General features: G+C 42.5%; 1 protein-coding gene across 2 annotated transcripts; it reads left to right on the forward strand.

Moving 5' to 3' along the window:
* The first annotated feature begins 3411 nt into the window (after window positions 1-3411).
* On the forward strand, window positions 3412-14355 carry LOC121579997 (coiled-coil alpha-helical rod protein 1-like). 2 transcript variants are annotated; one of them, XM_041895057.2, is made up of 13 exons: window positions 3412-4445; window positions 4887-5227; window positions 5357-5453; window positions 6156-6250; window positions 6941-7084; window positions 7233-7343; window positions 8897-8994; window positions 9522-9594; window positions 9763-9887; window positions 10059-10247; window positions 10426-10527; window positions 10685-10830; window positions 11543-11800. In XM_041895057.2, exons 8-13 carry the CDS (start codon window positions 9527-9529, stop codon window positions 11588-11590), a joined length of 678 nt encoding a protein of 225 aa, XP_041750991.2. In that variant the 5' UTR covers window positions 3412-4445; window positions 4887-5227; window positions 5357-5453; window positions 6156-6250; window positions 6941-7084; window positions 7233-7343; window positions 8897-8994; window positions 9522-9526; the 3' UTR covers window positions 11591-11800. The 2 variants fall into 2 exon arrangements, 1 of the variants encoding a protein (XP_041750991.2); XR_006661694.1 differs by lacking the exons at window positions 3412-4445; window positions 4887-5227; window positions 5357-5453; window positions 6156-6250 and adding an exon at window positions 13428-14355 and having other exon boundaries at window positions 6820-7084; window positions 11543-11710.
* The last annotated feature ends 7943 nt before the right edge of the window (window positions 14356-22298 follow it).

The raw sequence follows: 22298 nt of genomic DNA on the forward strand, positions 1-22298 counted from the left end.
AACATTAGTTAGGCTAGGGTTAAAGTTAGGTTAAAGGGTTAAGGTTAGGGGAAGGTTTAGCTAACATGCTAAGTATACTGAACAAAAATATAAAACACAACATGTTGGTCCCATGTTTCATGAGCTGAAATAATAGATCCCAGAAATTGTCCATTCGCACAAAAAGCTTATTTGTCTCATATTCTGTGCACAAATTTGTTTACATCCCTGTTAGTGAGCATTTCTCCTTTGCCAAGATTATCCATCCACTTGACAGATGTGGCATATCAATAAGCTGATTAAACAGCATGATCATTACACAGGTGCACCTTGTGCTGGGGACAATGTGCAGTTTTGTCACACAACACAATGCCACAGATGTCCAAAGTTTTGAGGGAGCGTGCAATTGGCATGCTGACTGCATGAATGTCTACCAGAGCTGTTGCCTGAAAATTGAATGTTATTTTCTCTACCATAAGCTGCCTTCAATGTCATTTTAGAGCATTTGGTAGTACGTCCAACCAGCCTCAAGTGTAACCACACCAGCCCAGTATCTCCACATCTGGCTTCTTCACCTGCGGGATCGTCTGAGACCAGCCACCCGGACAGCTGATGAAACTGTGGGTTTGCACAACCTAAGAATTTCAGCACAAACTGTCAGAAACCGTCTCAGGGAAGCTCATCTGCGTGCTCGTCGTCCTCACCTGGGTCTTGACCTGACTGCAGTTCGGCGTCGTAACCAACTTCAGTGGGCAAATGCTCACCTTCAATGGCCACTGGCACGCTGGAGAAGTGTGCTCTTCACGGATGAATCTCGGTTTCAACTGTACCGGGCAGATGGCAAACAGCGTCTATGGCGTCGTGTGGGCGAGCGGTTTGCAGATGTCAACGTTATGAACAGAGTGCCCCATGTTGGCGGTGGGGTTATGGTATGGGCAGGCATAAGCCTCCCATCCCGGAGGACCTGAGCCCTAGGACCATGCCTCAGGACTACCTGGCCTGATGACTCCTTGCTGTCCCCAGTCCACCTGGTCGTGCTGCTGCTCCAGTTTACACTCTTCTGCCTTTCTAAGGAGTTTTTCCAAGCCACCGTGCTTCTACATCTGCATTGCTTGCTGTTTAGGGTTTTAGGCTGGGTTTCTGTATAGCACTTTGTGACATCTGCTAATGTAAAAAGGGCTTTATAAATCAAATTTGATTGATTGAATGAACACAATTGCATTTTATCAATGGCAATTTGAATGCACAGAGATACCGTGACCAGTTCCTGAGGCCCATTGCCGTGCCATTCATCCGCCACCAACACCTCATGTTTCAGCATGATAATGCACAGCCCCATGTCGCAAGGGCCTGTACACAATTCCGGGAAGCTGAAAATGTCCCTGTTCTTCCATGGCCTGCATACTCACCAGACATGTCACCCATTGAGCATGTTTGGGATGCTCTGGATCGACGTGTACGACAGCGTATTCCAGTTCCCGCCAATATCCAGCAACTTCACACAGCCATTGAAGAGGAGTGGGACAACATTATACAGGCCACAATCAACAGCCTGATCAACAAGATGTGTCACGCTGTATGAGGCAAATGGTGGTCAAACCAGATACTGACTGGTTTTCTGATCCACGCCCCTACTTTTTTTTTTAAAGGTATCTGTGACCAACAGATGCATATCTGTATTCCCAGTCATGTGAAATCCATAGATTAGGACCAAATACATTTATTTCAATTGACTAATTTCCTTATATGAACTGTGTAACTCATTAAAATCATTTAAATTGTTGCATGTTGAGTTTATATTTCTGTTCAGTGTAGTTGCAAAGTAGCTCAAAAGTAGTAAGTAGTTGAAAAGTTGCTAATTAGCTAAAATGCTAAAGTTGGCCGTGATGCGATTCGAACTTGCAACCTTTGGGCTGCTAGACATTCACGTTATACATCCATCCATTCATCCATCCACTCCGACCAACCACCCTAATTTTGGTTTTGCCTTAAGTACCCACCCATATGTCTTATGTAACCATACCAAACTTACCATATCATACTAATTTGAGATCCAGGGTTTACATTTACCATGTTACGTCTAGTCTATGAGACCAGGCAGAACTACTCCACACACTTAACTGCATAAACAGGAAGTAGGCTATTGTTGCAGCGTGGCGTCTGTCAAAGAAGAGGAGGAAGGCCCAACTCAGCGGAAAATCTGTCTCCCTCCAGCAGGTGGAGTTTTTCGTTGTTTCGCCCACCAAGCAAGGAGTTTTTGTATGGACGTCAATGAATGTCGAAAACAGTAATGGCTTATTTGCTATGTGAGGTTTATTTGATCTAATATACGTGTTGTACTGCTTAAGTTGTTACGAGTCTACTGATATAAGTAGGACACGTGACATCCCGGCAACTTTGAGATAAAAAAAAACAAAACATCGGAGTTGTGCCCTTAAGCAAGGCACTTAACCCTAATTGCTCCTGTAAGTCGCTCTGGATAAGAGCGTCTGCTAAATGACTAAAATGTAAAATGTAAAATGAGTTGTCTCGAGATGGCTATGCATATTAATGTCACGAGGCTACTAGTACCATAGCGTCTCTCCCTATTGAATACCGGCGGTTGACCCCAACAACCCTCATCGAATATTTAAAAAAGGATTACAATAATGAGATGTCTCCACCAATCCAAATAAAGGATAGGCGGGAGCTAGACAGCCCGCTCCACTGTTATGGCGGAGAGACGTGTATCTGGTCAGTATATCCATAATCTTTGGCAAAGATATTTATACCCCTTCCGTCTGTGCGTTGGGTCTTCGCTTGTTACCACCAATGATTTATATACATTAGATGACTTATAGGGGGCGCTGTGTTGAAGCCAACGTGCCTCCATCTTGGCACCCCCCACCATATTTAGGAAGCTATAGAAATGCATGTATTAATGTCTACATACGTTTTTGCCACGTTTATTCTATTACAGACACCTTAATGCATATTTTAAAATATAATAATAATAAGCCATTTAGCAGACGCTTTTATCCAAAGCGACTTACAGTCATGCGTGCATACATTTTTGTGTATGGGTGGTCCCGGGGATCGAACACACTACCTTGGCGTTACAAGCACCGTGCTCTACCAGCTGAGCTACAGAGGACCACAATATATATTATGTGAGCTAAACATAAAACATATATATACATATTTTTTTCTTCAAGCTGCAATATGTCACTTTTTGGGCGACCCAGACCAAATTCACATAGAAATGTGAGTTATACATCTGTCATTCTCATTGAAAGCAAGTCTAAGTGGTAGATCTGTTCTATGTGCTTATTTCTATGCTTTCCGTTCTTAAGTTTCATTTTTGCTCTTTTACTTTCGGTTTTGTACACCAGCATCAAACAGCTGAAAATACAATATTTTTGGTTATGGAAAATATATTATTTCACAGCGGTTTGGACGGTACAGTGATTATCTACACTATACTTTCTCGTTTTGTCACAGTGTGCTATTCATTTCTGTTTATTAGAAGTTGCAACTATTAGATCTACTGGCTACATGGTGCACGTCCTTCGCACCCACTTGCTGCAGTAAGGAGAGGGAAGTAGCCAGATAGTGTAGCCAACATCAGTCCAGGGTGACAGCTAAAGCACAATTATTGTAGTGATTTTCACCGAAAATGTAGGCAACAACTACGGCATTAACCTCTACATTTTTGTGTAAAATAAACAAAAAATTAGCTACTCCGGTAAAAACGAAATTATTGTGAACACACTCCCAAGTCCCAACTTCGGCAGACAAGTTTCTAATTCTCGCTGAAGTTTCTAGTCACATCTATAGATGGCTACCTGGGAAGGGCTCATCAAGACGACTGCCTGAACAGACCAGTGTTGCCAAATATTTTTCAGTGTGATCTGCTGAGTTGTCGCTAGATTACGTTTAGCCGTTGCCGCGACGACCTCACAGCACCAATTTGCACGGCTGCGGTCCCCAATTTAGCGTTTTCGCCCGCTCCTGTTCAGCTTCCCTGCCTGTGTGTGCGTGTTGCTGCGACTTCTGTTGCACAGACAGCTTCTCCAACTCTCGTTTGCGGCAGAATTGATTGGGAAAAGTCGCTAAATACCATCAAAACCCTCAGTGTCAAAACAACCCAAAGGTTGCCTGAAAAGTAGGTGAATTTGTCGCTAGAATCTTTTACCAATAAAAGTAGCTGGAGGGGTCTGGAAATATAGCAGCTAAATTGGCAACACTGGAACTGACAACCGAATCCATTCGACTCTCGCTGCGCGACATAGCGTCATCAATTTATTTGGGAACCAGGCGTCGCGTTGCCATGAAAGTGTTGTTCAAAGTGATGGCGCGTACAAGAAAGTGTCGTCTTTTGTAACTCGTTGTAGAACTTTGGTCATTTTACGATTCTCTGATGGAAAGACGCAATGAGGATGAGAAGCTCAATGCCCCGTCCGATTTTATGGCATCAATTGTTGCAAGTAAGTTGTGATCCTCCTAGCAAGCTAGCTAGCTGGAAACTAATGCAAACTGCAGTAATTTCTTTACACCTACTGTAGCATATAAGTAACATGGCTAGCTGACTACTTAGTTGTATAACTATCTAACTAAGTTAGACAGCAGCAAAAGTTGTAGATAAGTTATGTAGAATCTTGTTGTAGTCCATGTTGTGAATAGTTGCGCCAAACGTTTTGAAAAAACTTTAAATGAATAGAATGACAGTAAAACACTTATGCTATGTGTTTTCTGAGTAGTTAGCAGAAATTCACTCCGATTGTTTATTTTCCACTTTGATAACAAACTTTCTGTTCTGCTACCATTCACTCCCAGTAATTTTGGTCCAATGAATGCGTTTATTTTCGAACGCTTCTGCATGGAATTATTATGTTGTGTTAACCTTTTATCTTGAACCTATCTTGCAGGTGTCATGTCACGTGCTTTTTGCAAGTTAATCGTCCTCATGTATTAAATACAGGGAAGTCAGAGGACACTGATGCCCCCATTCCATTTCACAGCAAGCATCCAGTCTACCTCAATCACAGTACCAGGGACTGCAAGGGGACGAGGGAAAACACCAATAACATGGGTTACCCCTGCCACAACACCACCATCAGACTCTGGCCCTGCCAACCCATGGCTCACTAACACTCAGGCCAAACAGGAAATTCTTGGAACTGCGCAGAGAAAACCAGAGGATTCTGTTACATGGAGACAACTCCAGAGGGATGAAGTCAACAGAGGATTATGCTAACTCCAGGGCAAGGTCAGGTGCTGCCCTATACACAACCCATTCATTTTAATGCCTTGTCTATGAAATCCACTTCATTCACTTTTACCAATGTCTATTTATTGACATAACACCAGACCTGCTTCTTCCACCCCCCACACTCAGATCTGGAGAGAGAGGTGAGCAGGCCTCCAGATGGGAGACAGAATGGAGGCTGGACACGGAGCGTCTCAGGGCAGAGTCAGAGAGACTGAGAGGCCAGGTAGAGGCACTGAAAGAGACTGCAGGGAGACAGAGGGAGGAGATGAGGGACAAAGAAAGCTTTCTGAACAGGCATTATACTGGGGTGTATAAACAGTGACTTATCATCATGGCATATACACTGACCAGGTGAAAGCTGTGATCCCTTTTTGATATCACTTGTTAAATCCATTTCAATCAGTGTAGATGAAGGGGAGGAGACAGGTTAAAGAAGGATTTTTAAGCCTTGAGACAATTGAGACATGGATTGTGTATGTGTGCCATTCAAAGGCTGAATGGGCAAGACAAAATATTGAAGTGCCTTTGAACGGGGTATGGTAGTAGGTGCCAGGCACACCGATTTGTGTCAAGAACTGCAACGCTACTGGGTTTTTCACACTCAAAGGACATCCAACCAAATGTGAAAAGCATTGGAGTCAACATGGGCCAGCATCCCTGTGGAACGCTTTCGACATCTTGTAGAGTCCATGCCCCGACGAATTGAGGCTGTTCTGAGGGCAAAAGGGGGAGGGGGGTGCAACTCAATATTAGGAAAGTGTTCTTAATGTTTTGTACACTGTGTAAGTAGCCTAGATGTTACATTCCTCATTCAATATTGAACATTTTACTGACAAATGTGTATCCTGCTTCTATTCGAAGTAGGCCTACTTTAAATAAAGTTTTGCCAGTGATATTTCCTCCCTTCTTACATCCTGTATTGCAGGCAGAGTCATGAAATAGAGGCGATGTGGTAGGAGTTATATACGACTAAGACTGAGCTCAGATAAGAGAGAGGAAAAAGAGCGACTCAGCACCCAGGTAACAGTTATTCACAAGAACTCTACGTTTTTTGTAGATTGTCATCCCAGCTCACCTTTGTTTTATGTGTGGTAGTAACTGGGGGAAAGTTCAGTTGGTTTGTGTCTAGCTTGCAGCAACTGTGGCGTTTTTCCTACCATCAGCAACAATGGCATGATTTAAAAACGGTATATTGTCTGTCCAAAAAAATTGTGTAGAAGCCACGCCAGCTATGCTTGTAGCCCCAAATGACTGCAATTCTGAATCACTGCTTCACCCCATTTATTGGTTAAATATAAATTGTTCCCCAGTGCTGGAAGGGGGGCCTGAGTGAAAAGGTTTGGGAACCCCTGCTCTAAGGAAACACAAGGAAAAAGACAGTTTGTGCTTTAACTGAGAAAGTGTTGCCTGTAGAACAAGGTGTATCTTGGCTGATTTAATATGAATGTATGTTATGAGCATATTTGCATATTACTATATAATAAGTAGTCTATAGTATTCTAATCTGAATTCCTCTATAGACTCAACTCTGTGAACGACATATTGGCCCTACAAGAGGAGGAGATGGTTGAGAAGGTCAATTATTAACAGCACCATAGCTGATGTAAAATCCCCTTATTTTTGTCAGAGATTTGATTAATATCCATTCCCCCATGTGTGTGACTATCTAAGAGCTGAGAGGGTTAAGTAAAGGCTTAGTCACGTCCACAGACTCTGTCAAACCCTCTCCTGAAGAATGGGCCTAAAGGCACTCGGGTTCTGCGCCGCTGGAGAGAGAAGGTCTTCATGTTGTTGGTCCAGCTTCGCTCAAAGGACATCGAACTGAGGGGAGAAAAGGAAAAACTTCACTCAATTGTATGTTCCTTTAAGAGGTTTATATATTTTTTAAACAGACAAATGACCACCCACTATGTTCAGTCTATTCACAGGTGAATTGTGATGAGGGACATTTTCAAAACATGCAGAAACATCCATGAGTCTATTGTGTGTCCTTTTGTTTCAGATCTCGTCTCTGGAGCAGGAGGTGAAGAAGGAGAAGTACCAGTCTAGTGTGTTCCAGCATAGCCTGCAGGACAGAACAGCTGAGCTGGACCTGGAGAGGATGGCCAGGGAGGTGAGGAGGAACAGTGGACAGCCTCTGTGGGATTGTCTCAATGCATCCCTTCATAGGATGGCTCTCCTCCATTTTGTTGAAACAGGATGCATCTGCCATTGCCACAGGGAGGTGCCAATTACTTATGCTGTGTTAGGACAGGAGACGGTGCTGCTTCTCATGAAAAATCTGTTACGCACCACCCTTCAGTATTAAACGCCCACACCAGTAGAAATCCATCATTTTCAAGCTGAAAGACGATAGCCAAGCTTACCCATGATGTTGCACAACGATTTAAGTAAGTAAGTCATCGTTTTAGTCAAAGCATGATATATTTGGGCTTGAAGTGACATCCATACTGTGCAAATTTTTCTCCCCAATTTTGTGATATCCAATTGCGATCCAATTACGATCTTGTCTCATCGCTGCAACTCCCCAACGGGCTCGGGAGAGGCGAAGGTCGAGCCATGCGTCCTCCGAAACATGACCCGCCATACAGCGCTTCTTAACACCCGCCCGCTTAACCCGGAAGCCAGCCGCACCAATATGTCGGAGGAAACCCCGTCCAACTGATGACCGAAGTCAGCCTGCAGGTGCCCGGCCCGCCACAAGGAGTCGCTAGAGCGTGATGAGCCAAGTAAAGCCCCCCGGCCAAACCCTCCCCTAACCCGGACAACGCTGGGCCAATTGTGCGCCGCCCTATGGGACTCCCGGTCACGGCCTTAGACCGCTGCGCCACTCGGGAGGCCCCAGGGCTGGGTTTTATTTTAATGTTACCACCCACTGCATTGCAGTTATTCCCCTTCCCGACTGAGATGAGCCAAACAGCCTTGTGTCCACTTGGCCCTGAGCCATGGAGCAAATTAAATTATAGGGGGTGTAAACTTATGTTTTTGCACCTTATGTTGTTTTTTTTACTAGAAAACTATCCAAGTCCGTTGGATAATAAGACCATTTTCACATTTCTTTTAGCTAGTCTGTATTTAAAAAAATACACTACCAGTCAAAAGTTTGCAGACACCTACTCATTCAAGGGTTTTTCTTTATTTTTAATATTTTTTACATTGTAGAATAATAGTGAAGACATCAAAACTATGAAATAACACATATGGAATCATGTAGTAACCAAAAAAGTGTTAAACAAATCAAAATATATATTTGTGAATGTGTATAAGTAGCCTTTGTCATTCTTCGGAGGTGGAACCTAAACGTGCATTTCCTCTCTAGGACAGGAAATTACGTCGAAATAATTGCGGCAACTTCCTCTGGGGGGTCCTTTTAAGAGAATACACAAAATCTCTCCTAGATTTTTTTTTTTACAATGATTCAAATTTAAAGATGAAATACTCTGTAATGATGAGTAATGACGACAAATGAGCGAACAATTCTCTGAAGACCCAATTGGACCCTGAAGACACAGTGTGAGATGACATTAAGATACTTTTCAGAATTTTGACATTTAACAGTCGATATGTAATCAAAAGGTCACTATGACCTCATCAGAGAGGAGACCCTAGTAGTTGTCTGGTGGCGGGGTGTTTTTGATGCTAACCGTGTTTGTCTGGTCCTGTCAGGCCGTGACGCAGGATGTGGCCAGGACTCAGAGGGAGAACACAAGCTGGAGTCAGAAGGCTGGGGTTGGACTGAAGACCGTGACAGAGGCTGTCCAGAGGTAAAGAGCTGACAGACAGGTCCACCTGACAACCACTATACAACAAAAGCTTCGCCTGAGATATTTCAGTTGTAGTAGCTGTCATTTTGTACGTTGGGCACCTATTATTTTCCAGACTCAATCCCAGATTTCACAGTCCATATCACTTCATAGCATCTCTTATAAAATGTCAAATGGAACAGGGTGAATTTGTGTACTACTCCATCATATAATCGTCATTTAATGTAAAATCTTCTGTTAAAGTACCAGTTCCTCTCTAAAGATTCAGTCAGGTATTAGAGGCTAATATGTCAGAGGTGGAGCCCGTCCAAACACGTCTGAGCAGCTTTGGCAGAGGCTGACCTGCGCCAAAAGAAGAGTGGACACAATTCAAGGACTGTTTATAGATCTGAAATTATTTCTCCCCCCAGGAAATCTGAGAACAGTGGGTTTAAATTGCGTGTGCCTATTGATAATCCTGTGCACTGTTTTATTCTGTCTCAGTCTGCTTAGTTTGACCACATATTCACTGTACTGTTGTCTGGCAGGACTGATGATGAGGAAGGTGGCCCTATGGAGAGTGCAGCAGGCCACTAAAGCAGCCGACCCTTTCTCTGAGAGGTATGATAACTGACCACACCGGACCACCCTGGCCCTGGGTCTCACTGAACCCAACAGTTATTAATGAGGAAAAGGCCTTGCCTTGTAGACCATTTCCTCAGTTTGTCTCACTACCACTACATCTCCCAGTGCCTTACTAGTTGTGTTGTCCTCTCTCTCTTTTCACAGTGCCTCTGTCAGAGAGCTCCAGGCAGAGCTGGCCTCGGCGTGTGAGGAGAGAGACAAGGTCACGCAGGAGCTCAAGAGAACCCCAGAGCTCATTGAGAGTGCCCTGGCTGATGTCCGTGAGCAGTGTATGTTGTTTAGTCATCTGTTTAGAGAGATTCAGTCTTGTATAAATTCCTTGTATCCTGTAACTGTACCTATAGTAGATTTGCATGCACCTTGTCTTTGTATATCCTGTCCACGTGGCAGTAGTAATACTCTGTATACAGTACACTGTCTGTGTTCCTCTTCCTCTCCAGTCGACAGTGAGGTGAGGCAGCTGAGGCAGGCTGCAGAGCGGAGCAGGGGGGAGGCCCAGGAGTCCCAGGCTGCAAGAGAGGAGGCCCAGCAGAGGCTGCAGGAGGCCCACACACAGCTGGAGGAGAGCAGCCTCAACCTGGAGCAGCTCCATGCACAGCTGATTAGCCAACAAGAGACCAGTGACAGAGGTGAGAGGGAATCCCATTGTAATTTAGTTTATTTTCTATGAAGAATGTTCTATTCATCAGTTGAATTTATCTCTTGAAGTGATCGATTTGTTGACATGTCACACAGTGTACTCTAGTTATGTTTAGGGCTGACAAGCCTGCATCTCTCCTTACACCGTCCCTGGTTTTGACCTGTCAGCCTTGCAGGAGAGAGTGTTTGAGACAGAGGATTGCTGTGCTCAACAGCTGAGAGTGATGGAGTCTCTACTCAACACGGCAAGAAGAGAACACACCAAAGCAGGTAGCGTATACATGACTAACTCAACACGTCTAAACATACTGTACATCTCAACGCAGACGGGTGGAAGGGAAATGTAAAGTGAGAGATTCATACATGCATCAGCAGAAATGGTTTACTGCAGTGTAACTAAGATTGCTGTCTGTGCTTTCTGTTGTAGTGCTGGCCCTGTGTCAATTTGAGATACAGGCAGAGGGAGAGAGGGAGCAGGAGAGAGAAGCACATTGCCTCCAGAGTGAACACACAAAGAGGGAAATCCAGGATCTACAGAAACTACTTCAGGACAAGGACAGAAACCTACATTTGGTAAGTTCATAGTGTCTTGGTTTATTGTAAGTCATCCACGGACCCTCCGGCTTCACTCACGTACATTCCGAAAGCTTGTTCGCAGAAAGAAGCTAAGAAGGCGTAAGGGTGGGGGACCAACTCAATATACTGTATGACTAAAACCAAATCGAAACTGTGTAGAAATGATAATGGACCACCATTCATACAGTTTCTTGACTGTGTACAGCCCTACAGATTATTTTTGGCAAATGTTGACGGCGAGGAAATATAACCTTGGCCCTCGGCAAAAGGAGTTTGACACCCCTGGTCTAGATGGAAACTAGTGACGTGTTGCTACTATCAAACCAACCATATATTTTGCATGGCTGGAGCTCTGAACAGAGGGGGTGTTTCTGAAAGATTTTTTGACTTCGAACAAGCAAGCTAACATAAGATACAAAATATTACGCTGCATAGGCTATTAGACCTTTGTCCGCCGTGGTAGGAAAAGAGGGACGGACAGAACAAGAAAAATGAAAAACACATTTTTCTCCTGAGGGGGAACGTCATTTTCTACTCAGAGCCAATCAAATGCTAGGGTTGAATGCCAGCGCTTCCATTTAAATGCAAAAGAGTCAACAAGACGGGATTTGGAAGGATGGTCCCATGAGACTAATTGCAAGTTTACCATGTTAAGAAATGTTCTGCTATTGTTTTGTGAAACTGACAACTTTCAAGATACATTTTTTAGGTTTGTATAATTAGTGTCCCCAGGGGACAGTGCGTGAGAGGGGTCTGATGAGTGAGTATGAGGCAGCTCGGACCACAGCCCTGCAGACTTCTGTGGCCTTGGAGGAGCAGCAGAGACCCTCAGGGAAGAGCAACACTCTGAAAGCCAAAGACAAGCCACAGACCATAGGTAACTTCCACCTACACACCATTTTGTCACATTACCTCTTCATATGAATACCGTCTTGTATTATATAATACAAGTACAGTGCCTTAGCAAAGTATTTATACCCCTTGACCTATTCCACATGTTGTTGTGTTACAGCCTGAATTCAACATTGATTAAATATATTTTTATCACCCATCTACACACAATACCCCCAAAGTGAAAATGTTTTTATAAATTTTTGCAAATGTATTGAAAATGAAATACAGAAATATCTCATTTACATAAGTATTCACACCCCTGAGTCAATACATGTTAGAATCACCTTTGGCAGCGATTACAGCTGTGAGTCTTTCTGGGTACGTTTCTAAGAGCTTTGCACACCTGGATTCTTCAAGCTCTGTCAAGTTGGTTGTCGATCATTGCTAGACAGCCATTTTCAAGTCTTGCCATAGATTTTCAATCTGATTTAAACTGTAACTAGGCCACTCAGGAACATTCATTGTTGTCTTGGTAAGCAATTCCAGTGTATATTTGGCCTTGTGTTTTAGGTTATTGTCCTTCTGAAAGGTGAATTTGTCTCCCAGTGTCTGTTCAAAAGCAGACTGAACCAGGTTTTCCTCTACGATTTTGCCTGTGCTTAGCTCTATTCCATTTATTTTTAGCCTAAAAAACTCCCTAGTCCTTGCCGATGACTAACATACCCATAACATGATGCAGCCACCACCATGCTTGAAAATATGAAGAGTGGTATTCAGTGATGTGTTGTGTTGGATTTGCCCCAAACATAACGCTTTGTATTCAGGACATAAGGTTCATTTCTTTGCCATTTTTTTTGCAGTTTTACTTTAGTGCCTTATTGCAAACAGGTGCATGTTTTGGAATACTTTTATTCTGTACAGACACTCTGTCATTTTAGGTTAGTATTGTGGAGTAACTATAATGTTGTTGATCCATCCTCAGTTTTCTCCTATCACAGCCATTAAACTCTGTAACTGTTTTAAAGTCACCATTGGCCTCATGGTGAAATCCCTGATCGGTTTCCTTCCTCTCCGGCAACTGAGTTAGGAAGGACGCCTGTATCTTTGTAGTGACTGGGTGTATTGATACACCATCCAAAGTGTAATTAATAACTTCACCATGCTCAAAGAGATATTCAATGTCTGCTTTTTTTTATGTATCTACCAATAGGTGCCTTTCTTTGCGAGGTATTGAAAACCTCCTTGGTCTTTGAATCTGTGTTTGAAATTCACTGCTCGACTGAGGGAGCTTACAGATAATTGTATGTGTGGGGTACAGAGATGAGGTAGTCATGAAAAACACTATTATTGCACACAGAGTGAGTCCATGCAACTTATTATGTGACTTGTTAAGCACATTTCTACTCCTGAACTTATTTAGGCTTGCCATGACAAAGGGGTTGAATACTTATTGACACAAGACATTTCAACTTTATATTTTTTATTAATTTGTAAAAATGTGAAAAACGTAAATCCACTTTGACATTATTGGGTATTGTGTGTAGGCCAGTGACACAAAATCTCAATATAATACATTTTAAATGCAGGCTTTAACAAAACAAAATGTGGAAAAAGTCAAGGGGTGTGAATACTTTCTGAAGGCACCATTTATAACATGTATAACACATAAAACAGAATGAAACTGTAATTTGACTACAGATAACATATATCTATAGACACATAGTAGTAACCATTGAACTGTTCTGTGTGTTCCCTGTTAGACTCACTGCTGTCAGTGTTGGGGGACATCCAGACTCTGAGTGCTGCAGTGGTCCTCAGCTCAGAGGACAATGTAGAGGAGGATGGTGGATGGGGTGGGGTGCTGCAGAGACAAAAGAGACAACTCACTAAAGTGACCTTCCGCAAAAATTACTGGGAACCTTTTTGCTTTCACTGCATGTTTTGAACAATCCATTTCTCTTTTGAGATTGAACTTTTCAAGTCTCAAATCTTTGTTTTTGACATTCTATTCCATATTTATGTAGCTCAGACTCTTTATAAAATGACACTGTCGACACAACAGCGATGTTCCCAGTTTGAAGGTGCATGACTTGAGGTCTTGATTGGCCAAGATGAAATGCATTGGATAGATTTGTTTGCGTTTGTAAGATTTCATGGATCTTCTTAATATTAATTGGCGCTGAAAAGTAAAGTAATGCCCTCTAGCTTATACCAGTGAGAGTTACCATTCCTCACCTTTGGCTGGCAGGCTACGGCCAGGGGAGAAGCTGACAGACTGATGAGTTCATATAAGGTAGGCGGGCATGTGGCCTGTGCTCTCAGTCTAATCAATAAGTCAATGGGTTTTCTCCCAGGGCCTCACAGCAAGGAGGAGCATGACAGGAAAATCAAATGAATGGATAGCCTCGTTCAAAACCGCATGCTGCCTTCCACTGGAGAAGACTAAATAACAGGCAGAGTTATGACCCTAAGTGCTCTGAACTGTAGTACTGGAGACAGGAGATTGACCTCTGCTGATGGTTCTGTAGTCTTGCTATTGGTTGTGTTTATAAAGACATGAATCAGCATCTTCTTTGACAAAGTTGTGTATTGTTTTGTGTGATGACATAATGTGCTAAATTATATTGATATTTAAAACTTTCATTGTGTTTTGAAAGCACTTAGAACCTAAAAAGCATTTCATGAAATTTAGGACTGTCTGTCTGTCCTCCATTAGGAATGGAGAGGTCATGACAATAAATAACTCATTCCAGAGAATCTTAAAGTGACCTCTGAATTCACAGCCAATCAGCAGCTGCCATCGTCTGGTTATTACTGTAAATGGAGGTCAGGCCTAACTGTAAAATAGATGTTCAATTTAGTGATTACATTTAGTGTTATGAAAGTAGCTATGTCCCTTTCTAAGTTAAATTGTATATCCATTATGAAGCTGCACTAGCTGGCTAAAGGGGTGACCAACCAGAAAAACAACCTGAACTGCAGAAGATAAAAATACACAGGTTTATGTAAGCATTCATGATTATGATGAGAAATTGACTTCATTTAATTTGTGTAGCCCTAGTTCCTGATTGTGTCCCTAGCTATCAGCTTTTCTTGTTTTCATTTTACAGAACACCATTAGTGTCATGACATTTATGCAGCACTAATTGGGACTGAGGCTGTCCATGCCATTAACAAACTCAATCAAGCATATCTGTCTGAGGCACAATACAAACCCTGTTGTTGAAGTGCTAAGATAACCAAGCTATCTCTACAGTATTTACTATCAGTAAATAGGTGATGTGCTAGATGCAAGGTTATTTTGCCAGTGTAAAGGCAGTTCGAGTTTGTGGGAATGCAGGGTGATTTTTTTATTCAGAGGGCTGTACAGCAGCAGCAAGACTGATGAATGTATTTTATCTGTCCCAGCAGTGTCCTCATCAGACCCCAGCAGCTCTAAGGCATTGTTTGGTTTGGTGCAGAGAGGAGCCCTGACATAACGTTTATTCTATGCAGTTAGGGGTGCCATTTTCCATTCCAGTGTCCTCCCTCTTTGTCAGGTTATTGTTATCACAGTGTATGTTTAACTACGGCTCACTGACACTGTAATTACTTTAATTGATGTATTGGTGATGTCATGTATATGTACACAGATTGACGTGAATAGTCTTCTCTTTTCTCTGCATGTTAGCACTATAATGATGAACATTTCTATCATAATCAATGTAGGTCTGTTCTGATTAGGCCTATATCTCTAGAGGACTACCAATCCATCTGATTGAGTGGAATGCCTATAAATAACTTTGGAAGAAGGCAAAGACTAACCCTTAACTATGTATGTACTGATCTATAGTATAGTATAATCACAAATGTAATCCCACTGGTGGCTTGCCTCTGAAGCTAAGCAGGGTTGGTCCTAGTCGGTCCCTGGATGTGAGACCAGATGCTGCTGGAAGTGGTGTTGGAGGGCAAGTAGGGGGCACACTTTCCTCTGGTAAAAATAATAATATCCCAATGCCCCAGGGCAGTGATTGGGGACATTGCCCTGTATAGGGTGCCATCTTTCAGAAGGGACGTTAAACAGGGGTCCTGACTCTGTGCTCACTAAAGATCCCATGGCACTTATCGTAAGAGTAAGGGTGTTCGCCCCGGTTTCCTGGCTAAATTCCTAATCTGGCCCTCATACCATCATGGCCACCTAATCTTCCCCAGTTTACATTTGGCTCATTCATTCCCCCCTCCTCTCTCCTGTAACTATTCCCCAGGTCGTTGCTGTAAATGAGAATGTGTTCTCAGTCAACTTACTGGTAAAATAATAGTTAAATAAGGGTTAAAAAGATAAACACAAGTACTCTGGATTCAACTCTTCTATTTCCTTCACATTTCCACCTGCAGCAACATTTTCAAACAGCAGAGGGCATTGCTGTCCAGTAACGATGGCTGAAATTGCAGACGATGTCATGTGAGTCTTTCAGTGGGCTTAGTTAAGTTCATTACATATTGCTTGATTTGTTATTACACTTAGAGACACTGACACATTCACACTAACAAACCAAGAGACAGAAACCCGCTATTACTATTGGCTGTTGGGAGTGTGCTGCTTTTTGCACTGAAAGCAACTGATTCAGTGAGTACTTCCAAATACATTTTTAATAGCACCTTCTACTACAGCTTTTACCATGTTCATACTGCACTTTTCCCTGAAGAAGTGACAATTCCCATGGCAATCCATTACTTTATTGGGCTCAATAAAATGTCCTCCTTGTGAAACGGCAATAACATGTAGCACTTAGGCAGAGAGAGGAGACTCGCCCACCAGCACTTAAAGCCTTTCTATCTCTATGTTTCTCCACAAATAGCTAAGTGTGCAATCTTCATGTGATCACAAAGTTTTGATGAAAAACCTGCAGAAGGCAACAAATTGTCCCTCTATTCATAACCAAACTGGTAAACGGGTGTTATAATGCATAACCTACCTGAAACATATCTGTATATTTCAGTTGCTTCAGCAGCTTGGCAAGAGTGTTGTGGCACAGTAGCAAGGCAACATAGTGGTAGCTACCTTATGAATAATTGTATAGGTTATTGCAAGCCAGACAAGACATGAAATAAGTGCGGCGATAAAAAGCTATCAATAAGCTCCCAGACCTTTTTATTAGCAATTCAGAATTAATGATATGTAAAATACGAGATTCAGATGAGCGGGAAGGTGCTGACCTCTTTGGCTCAGTCACCTACCTTCCTTACCTAACGATGCGGAGCAGCCTCCATGTAAGCAGCTGTTGATCTGTTGGAGAGGAGGGACAGACAAGGGCCCGGGAGAAAACAGTGTCTGCTATGGCACTCTGTGCTGTTTTGTGGTTAGGAAGATGATGATAAAATGTAGTGGAAATCAAAAAGGCAAACTTCTTAAACCAAAAACTGTCTATTGTCTTTGGACCATATTGCACATACACACTATATATACAAAAGTATGTGGACGCCCCTTCAAATTAGTGGATTTGGCTATTTTAGCCGCACCTGTTGCTGACAGGTGTATAAAATCGAGCGCACAGCCATTCAATCTCCAAAGACAAACATTGGCAGTAGAATGACCTTACTGAAGAGCTCAGTGACTTTCAACGTGGCACCGTCATAGAATTTCTAATTTCTGCCCTGCTAGAGCAGCCCCGGTCAACTGTAAGTGCTGTTATTGTGAAGTGGAAACTTCTAGGAGCAACAACGATCAGCCGCGAAGTGGTAGGCCACACAAACTCACAGAACGGGACCGCGAGTGCTGAAGCGTGTAGCGCGTAAAAATGATCTGTTCTCGGTTGCAACACTCACTACCGAGTTCCAAACCGCCTCTGGAAGCAACATCAGCACAATAACTGTTACTCGGGAGCTTCATGAAAGGGGTTTCGCTGGCCGAGCAGCCACACACAAGCCTAAGATCACCATGTTCAATGCTAAGTGTCGGCTGGAGTGGTGTAAAGCTCTGGAGCAGTGGAAACGCGTTCTCTAGAGTGATGAATCACGCTTCACCATCTGGCAGTCCGACAGACGAATCTGGGTTTGGCGGATGCCAGGAGAACACTACCTGCCAGAATGCATAGTGCCAACTGTAAAGTGTGGTGAAGGAGGAATAATGGTCTGGGGCTGTTTTTCATGGTTCGGGCTAGGCCCCTTTGTTCCAGTGAAGGGAAATCTTAATGCTACAGCATACAATTACATTCTAGACAATTATGTGCTTAACTTTGTGGCAACAGTTTGGGGAAGGCCCTTTCCTGTTTCAGTATGTCATGTAGTGTACATAATGTCATTCAGATTGAGTATTGCCATCAGACATCCACATCTTTTCAGCACTGGTCTGTGTATTTTGAATAGGCTGTTTAGTTTGTGTTATACTTACCACATAAACTGATGAGGGAAAAACTCCAAGCCCTTGTTGTAATAATAACTCTAGCAAACACAGTTCAGAATGTCAGTGTCTTGGCCAAGGATGTTTAGGGATGTTCTGGCTGACCTGGGGACATAACAGGCATGGAGGGTTAGTTAGCTTAGGCGGACGCTAAAGCTGATGTGATTCAGTCAGGCAGTGCTCACCACCACCAGTGCTCCATGCTGGACCAGGTCATGGTGGATGGCTTAGTGCTGTGGTAGGCCATGTTAAGGGGTACAGCAGTATGCATAAAAGAGCTGTGCAACATACACTCAATTAGTATTTGGTAGCATTGCCTTTAAATTGTTTAATTTGGGTCAAATGTGTTGGGTAGCCTTCCACAAGCTTCCCACAATAAGTTGGGTGAATTTTGGCCCATTCCTCCTGACAGAGCTGGTGTAACTGAGTCAGGTTTGTAGGCCTCCTTGCTCGCACACGCTTCTTCAGTTCTGCCCACACATTTTCTATAGGATTGAGGTCAGGGCTTTGTTATGGCCACTCCAATACCTTGACTTTGTTGTCCTTAAACCATTTTGCCAGTATGCTTGGGGTCATTGTCCATTTGGAAGACCCATTTGCGACCAAGCTTTAACTTCCTGACTGATGTCTTGAGATGTTGCTTCAATATATCCACATAATTTTCCTTCCTCATGATGCCATCTATTTTGTGAAGTGCAGTGGCTTCTTCCTTGCTGAGCGGCGTTTCAGGTTATGTCAATATAGGACTCGTTTTACTGTGGATATAGATACTTTTGTTCCTGTTTCCTCCAGCATTTTCACAAGGTCCTTTGCTGTTGTTCTGGGATTGATTTGCACTTTTCGCACCAAGGTACGTTAATCTCTAGGAGACAGAACAAGTCTCCTTCCTGAGCGGTATGACGGCTGCGTGGTCCCATGGTGTTTATACTTGCATACTATTGTTTGTACAGATGAACGTTGTACCTTTAGGCGTTTGGAAATTGCTCCCAAGGATGAACCAGGCTTGTGGAGGTCTACAATTTATTTATTTTTTTACACCTCCAATTGACTCAAATGATGTCAATTAGCCTATCAGAAGCTTCTAAAGCCATGACATAATTTTCTGGAATTTTCCAAGTTGTTTAAAGTCACAGTCAACTTAGTGTATGTAAACTTCTGACCCACTGGAATTGTGATACAGTGAATTATAAGTGAAATAATCTGTCTGTAAACAATTGTTGGAAAAATTACTGTATGACCCAGGTCTGCAGTAGCCCTACACAGCACTGTAGGTAGAGAAGCCGTAACGAGGTTGGTCCTCATGGTCTTTATGTTTTTTTCAGACATGTTGTCAGTCAAGTCACATTGACCTCACCCCGAGGGGGTTGAATCAGTTCACTGAATTGAAAATTAGACTTTGATCTGGCACAAAATCCTGCTATTATACTACATTATAATTTATATAAAAAAATATATAATTACATTAAATAATGATTTGGTTATTTCTGGTTTCACTGACAATGATCTGTTGTTCAGCTATGCCTCTACTCACAAATAGCTATTTAGATAGTCATACATGTATAACCTGTTCAAAACGTAGCCATTTAACGTGATCATATAAACTTGTGAGCTGTAATAAGCAGCAGTACAACCAGACCTTGTTTATCTCCTCTCCATGCTATAGGCTACAGTACTTCCTCTTATCAGGAGTCTTTTGAAGCTTGCTCACTCTAATTACCCCACCAAAATGTTCTTAGATTCACACAGAAACTAGGAACAACACAGTCTACTGCATCTCCCATGCATACAGTTCCTCTTTTTGTGAATCAGTTGTACCTTTTTGTAATTTTTCTACAGTATGGGCATAGTCGATATCTCATCAAAAGGAAGAGGGAGACAGTGGGCTTTTTGAGAAAGCAGAACATCGCTAATTAAAATTGCCAGGCTAATTTGCTCCGCTCTCTAAGCACTGACACGTTGCCTGTGGGATATTCTGCAACTGAAGACACAGGGATGTTGGAATCAAATTACCGTTAATATTAATCTGTGCTGCAGCACCTTAGCTCCCTGTAGTTACCAGCATGCTATTACAGGATAGAATGGCTCTCCAACTTATATGATATACTGAGATAGTCTCATTACTATAGAATACACAGTGGTAGTTGTACTGCATTACTGTAGGTATTCATCTGCAACAGTGGCGGTCAGTGCCATTTAAGATGAGGGAGGACGATATTTTTTCATGAACATGGCCTTATTTCTATTACAGCATATTGGATGACTCATTCATATTCCATTCACCCAGTTCAATGTAACAGCGATAGGTTTAGACTACTACATGATACTCAAACTTTCCCTATACCCATCATGAGGTTGCTACAACCTAGCCTATGAATTAAAGTTTACAACGTATGTGCACACAGGTCGAGAGACACATTTCTAGCTGATATAGGGTGTAATCATTAGTCCAATAATTGCAAACGAGAGTTTCTGTTGGACAAATTCAGGTATGTTTATCCCTGTTTTGTTCCGTTTGCTTCTGTTTAAAAAAGAAAAGTTTTTCAACAGAATCGGCGGAATGAATACACCCCTGATCACACGTAAACGGAGTTCACTCTCATAATAGCCACATTGTATTCCTTCTCTTTCCTTCGCCTGTGGACTTCAATGCACAACACATCAGCTGTATGTGACCAGGCAAAAAAAACTTTCCAAGCCAAACCGCTACACACAGCCTACATCATTGTCACCATATTAGCTAAAGTAACGTCATAGTCAGCATAGTTAATAGAACTAATGCATTAGTAAACCCGCTACAATCATGCAGTAACGTTAGTGTACAGTCAGTAAGCAGTTACACCGGCGGGCCCGCTGGCAATAAATTAGTAATACCAAAAGCTTACCTTGACTTGGAAGAGTTCCAGTGTTGTGTTGGAAAGTCATAGCCAGCTAGCTAACATAGCATCCCTCTGTTTGAGCAGGGTGTTTCAGTAGGCTAAACTAGCTAGCTGTATTTGCTAGTTAAGTAAGTGAAACTGAAAGTGGAAAAAAATGAAGAAATCTCTCTCTCTATTTCTCTCTTGCTTCTCCTTCATTTTGGAAGAAATTAATTTGTTCAAAACTGTTCAACTATTGTCTTTCTCTCTGTTTGAGTCAACTACTCACCACATTTTATACACTGCAGTTCTAGCTAGCCGTAGCTTATGCTTTCAGTACTAGATTAATTATCTGATCCTTTGATTGGGTGGACAACATGTCAGTTCATGCTGCAAGAGCTCTGATAGGCTGGAGGACGTCCTTCGGAAGTTGTCATAATTACTGTGTAAGTCTATGGAAGGGGGTGAGAACCATGAGCCTCGTAGGTTTTGTATTTAAGTCAATGTACACAGAGGAGGACGCAAGCTAGCTGTCCTCCGGCTACACCATGATGCTACCCTACAGAGTGCTGTTGAGGCTACTGTAGACCTTCTTTGCAAAATAGTGTGTTTTAATCAGTTATTTGGTGACGTGATTATATTTAGTATAGTTTTATCTAAAATATTTAACTTTTTAAATGTTTTACCATTTTAGGTTTTATGAAATTCACTGAGGAGGATGGTATTCCCCTTCCTCCTGTGAGGAGCCTCCACTAATCTGCAATTAGAGCTAAATTGTGAGTGCATCTTGCTGTCAAATGGAACTGTACCATGAAGTGGCAGTTTCTCTTCCATTAGAGGATGTTGTATGAATTATAGGGGGAAAGGATGTTGTTCCAAACAATTAATGCATTCTTCCAATTGCTCCTCTATTAAAGAATACTGAGAAATGGCGTGGAGGACTATTTGTGCCTTCCTTCTGCCAGGAAACAACAAACCGGTTATTCATATTAGAGGCTGCAAGGTCATCCTATCATCTGCGCTAGGGAGCGTTCAGAGTAAATAGCCTTGGAGTGATGAGGCTCATGTCAACAGTGTTTCTGCTGCACATCTCCAAAGGAAAACAGAAACAGAAAACACAGCCTTGAGCTGCCCTCTTTTGGGCACATTGACAATGCTAATAAAGCAGCATTCTGCCTTGGACTTCATGCGCTCTCTATCTCATGACAAGTTTTGTGCTGCATACTGTATGTGATTCAATGACAGTAATTCAACTGTGCCTGTTATAAGACATCCCAGCCAGATTCCAGGGACATAGATTCTGTCCAATGCTGGCTTTTAATTCAGCCCAGGTGGAAATCTAGGTAACACTGCTTGATCCACCTGGACATCATCAAGCATTTACAACTCTATAATAA

Source organism: Coregonus clupeaformis, chromosome 13, assembly GCF_020615455.1.
Source record: "Coregonus clupeaformis isolate EN_2021a chromosome 13, ASM2061545v1, whole genome shotgun sequence".
Taxonomy (NCBI): Eukaryota; Metazoa; Chordata; class Actinopteri; order Salmoniformes; family Salmonidae; genus Coregonus; species Coregonus clupeaformis.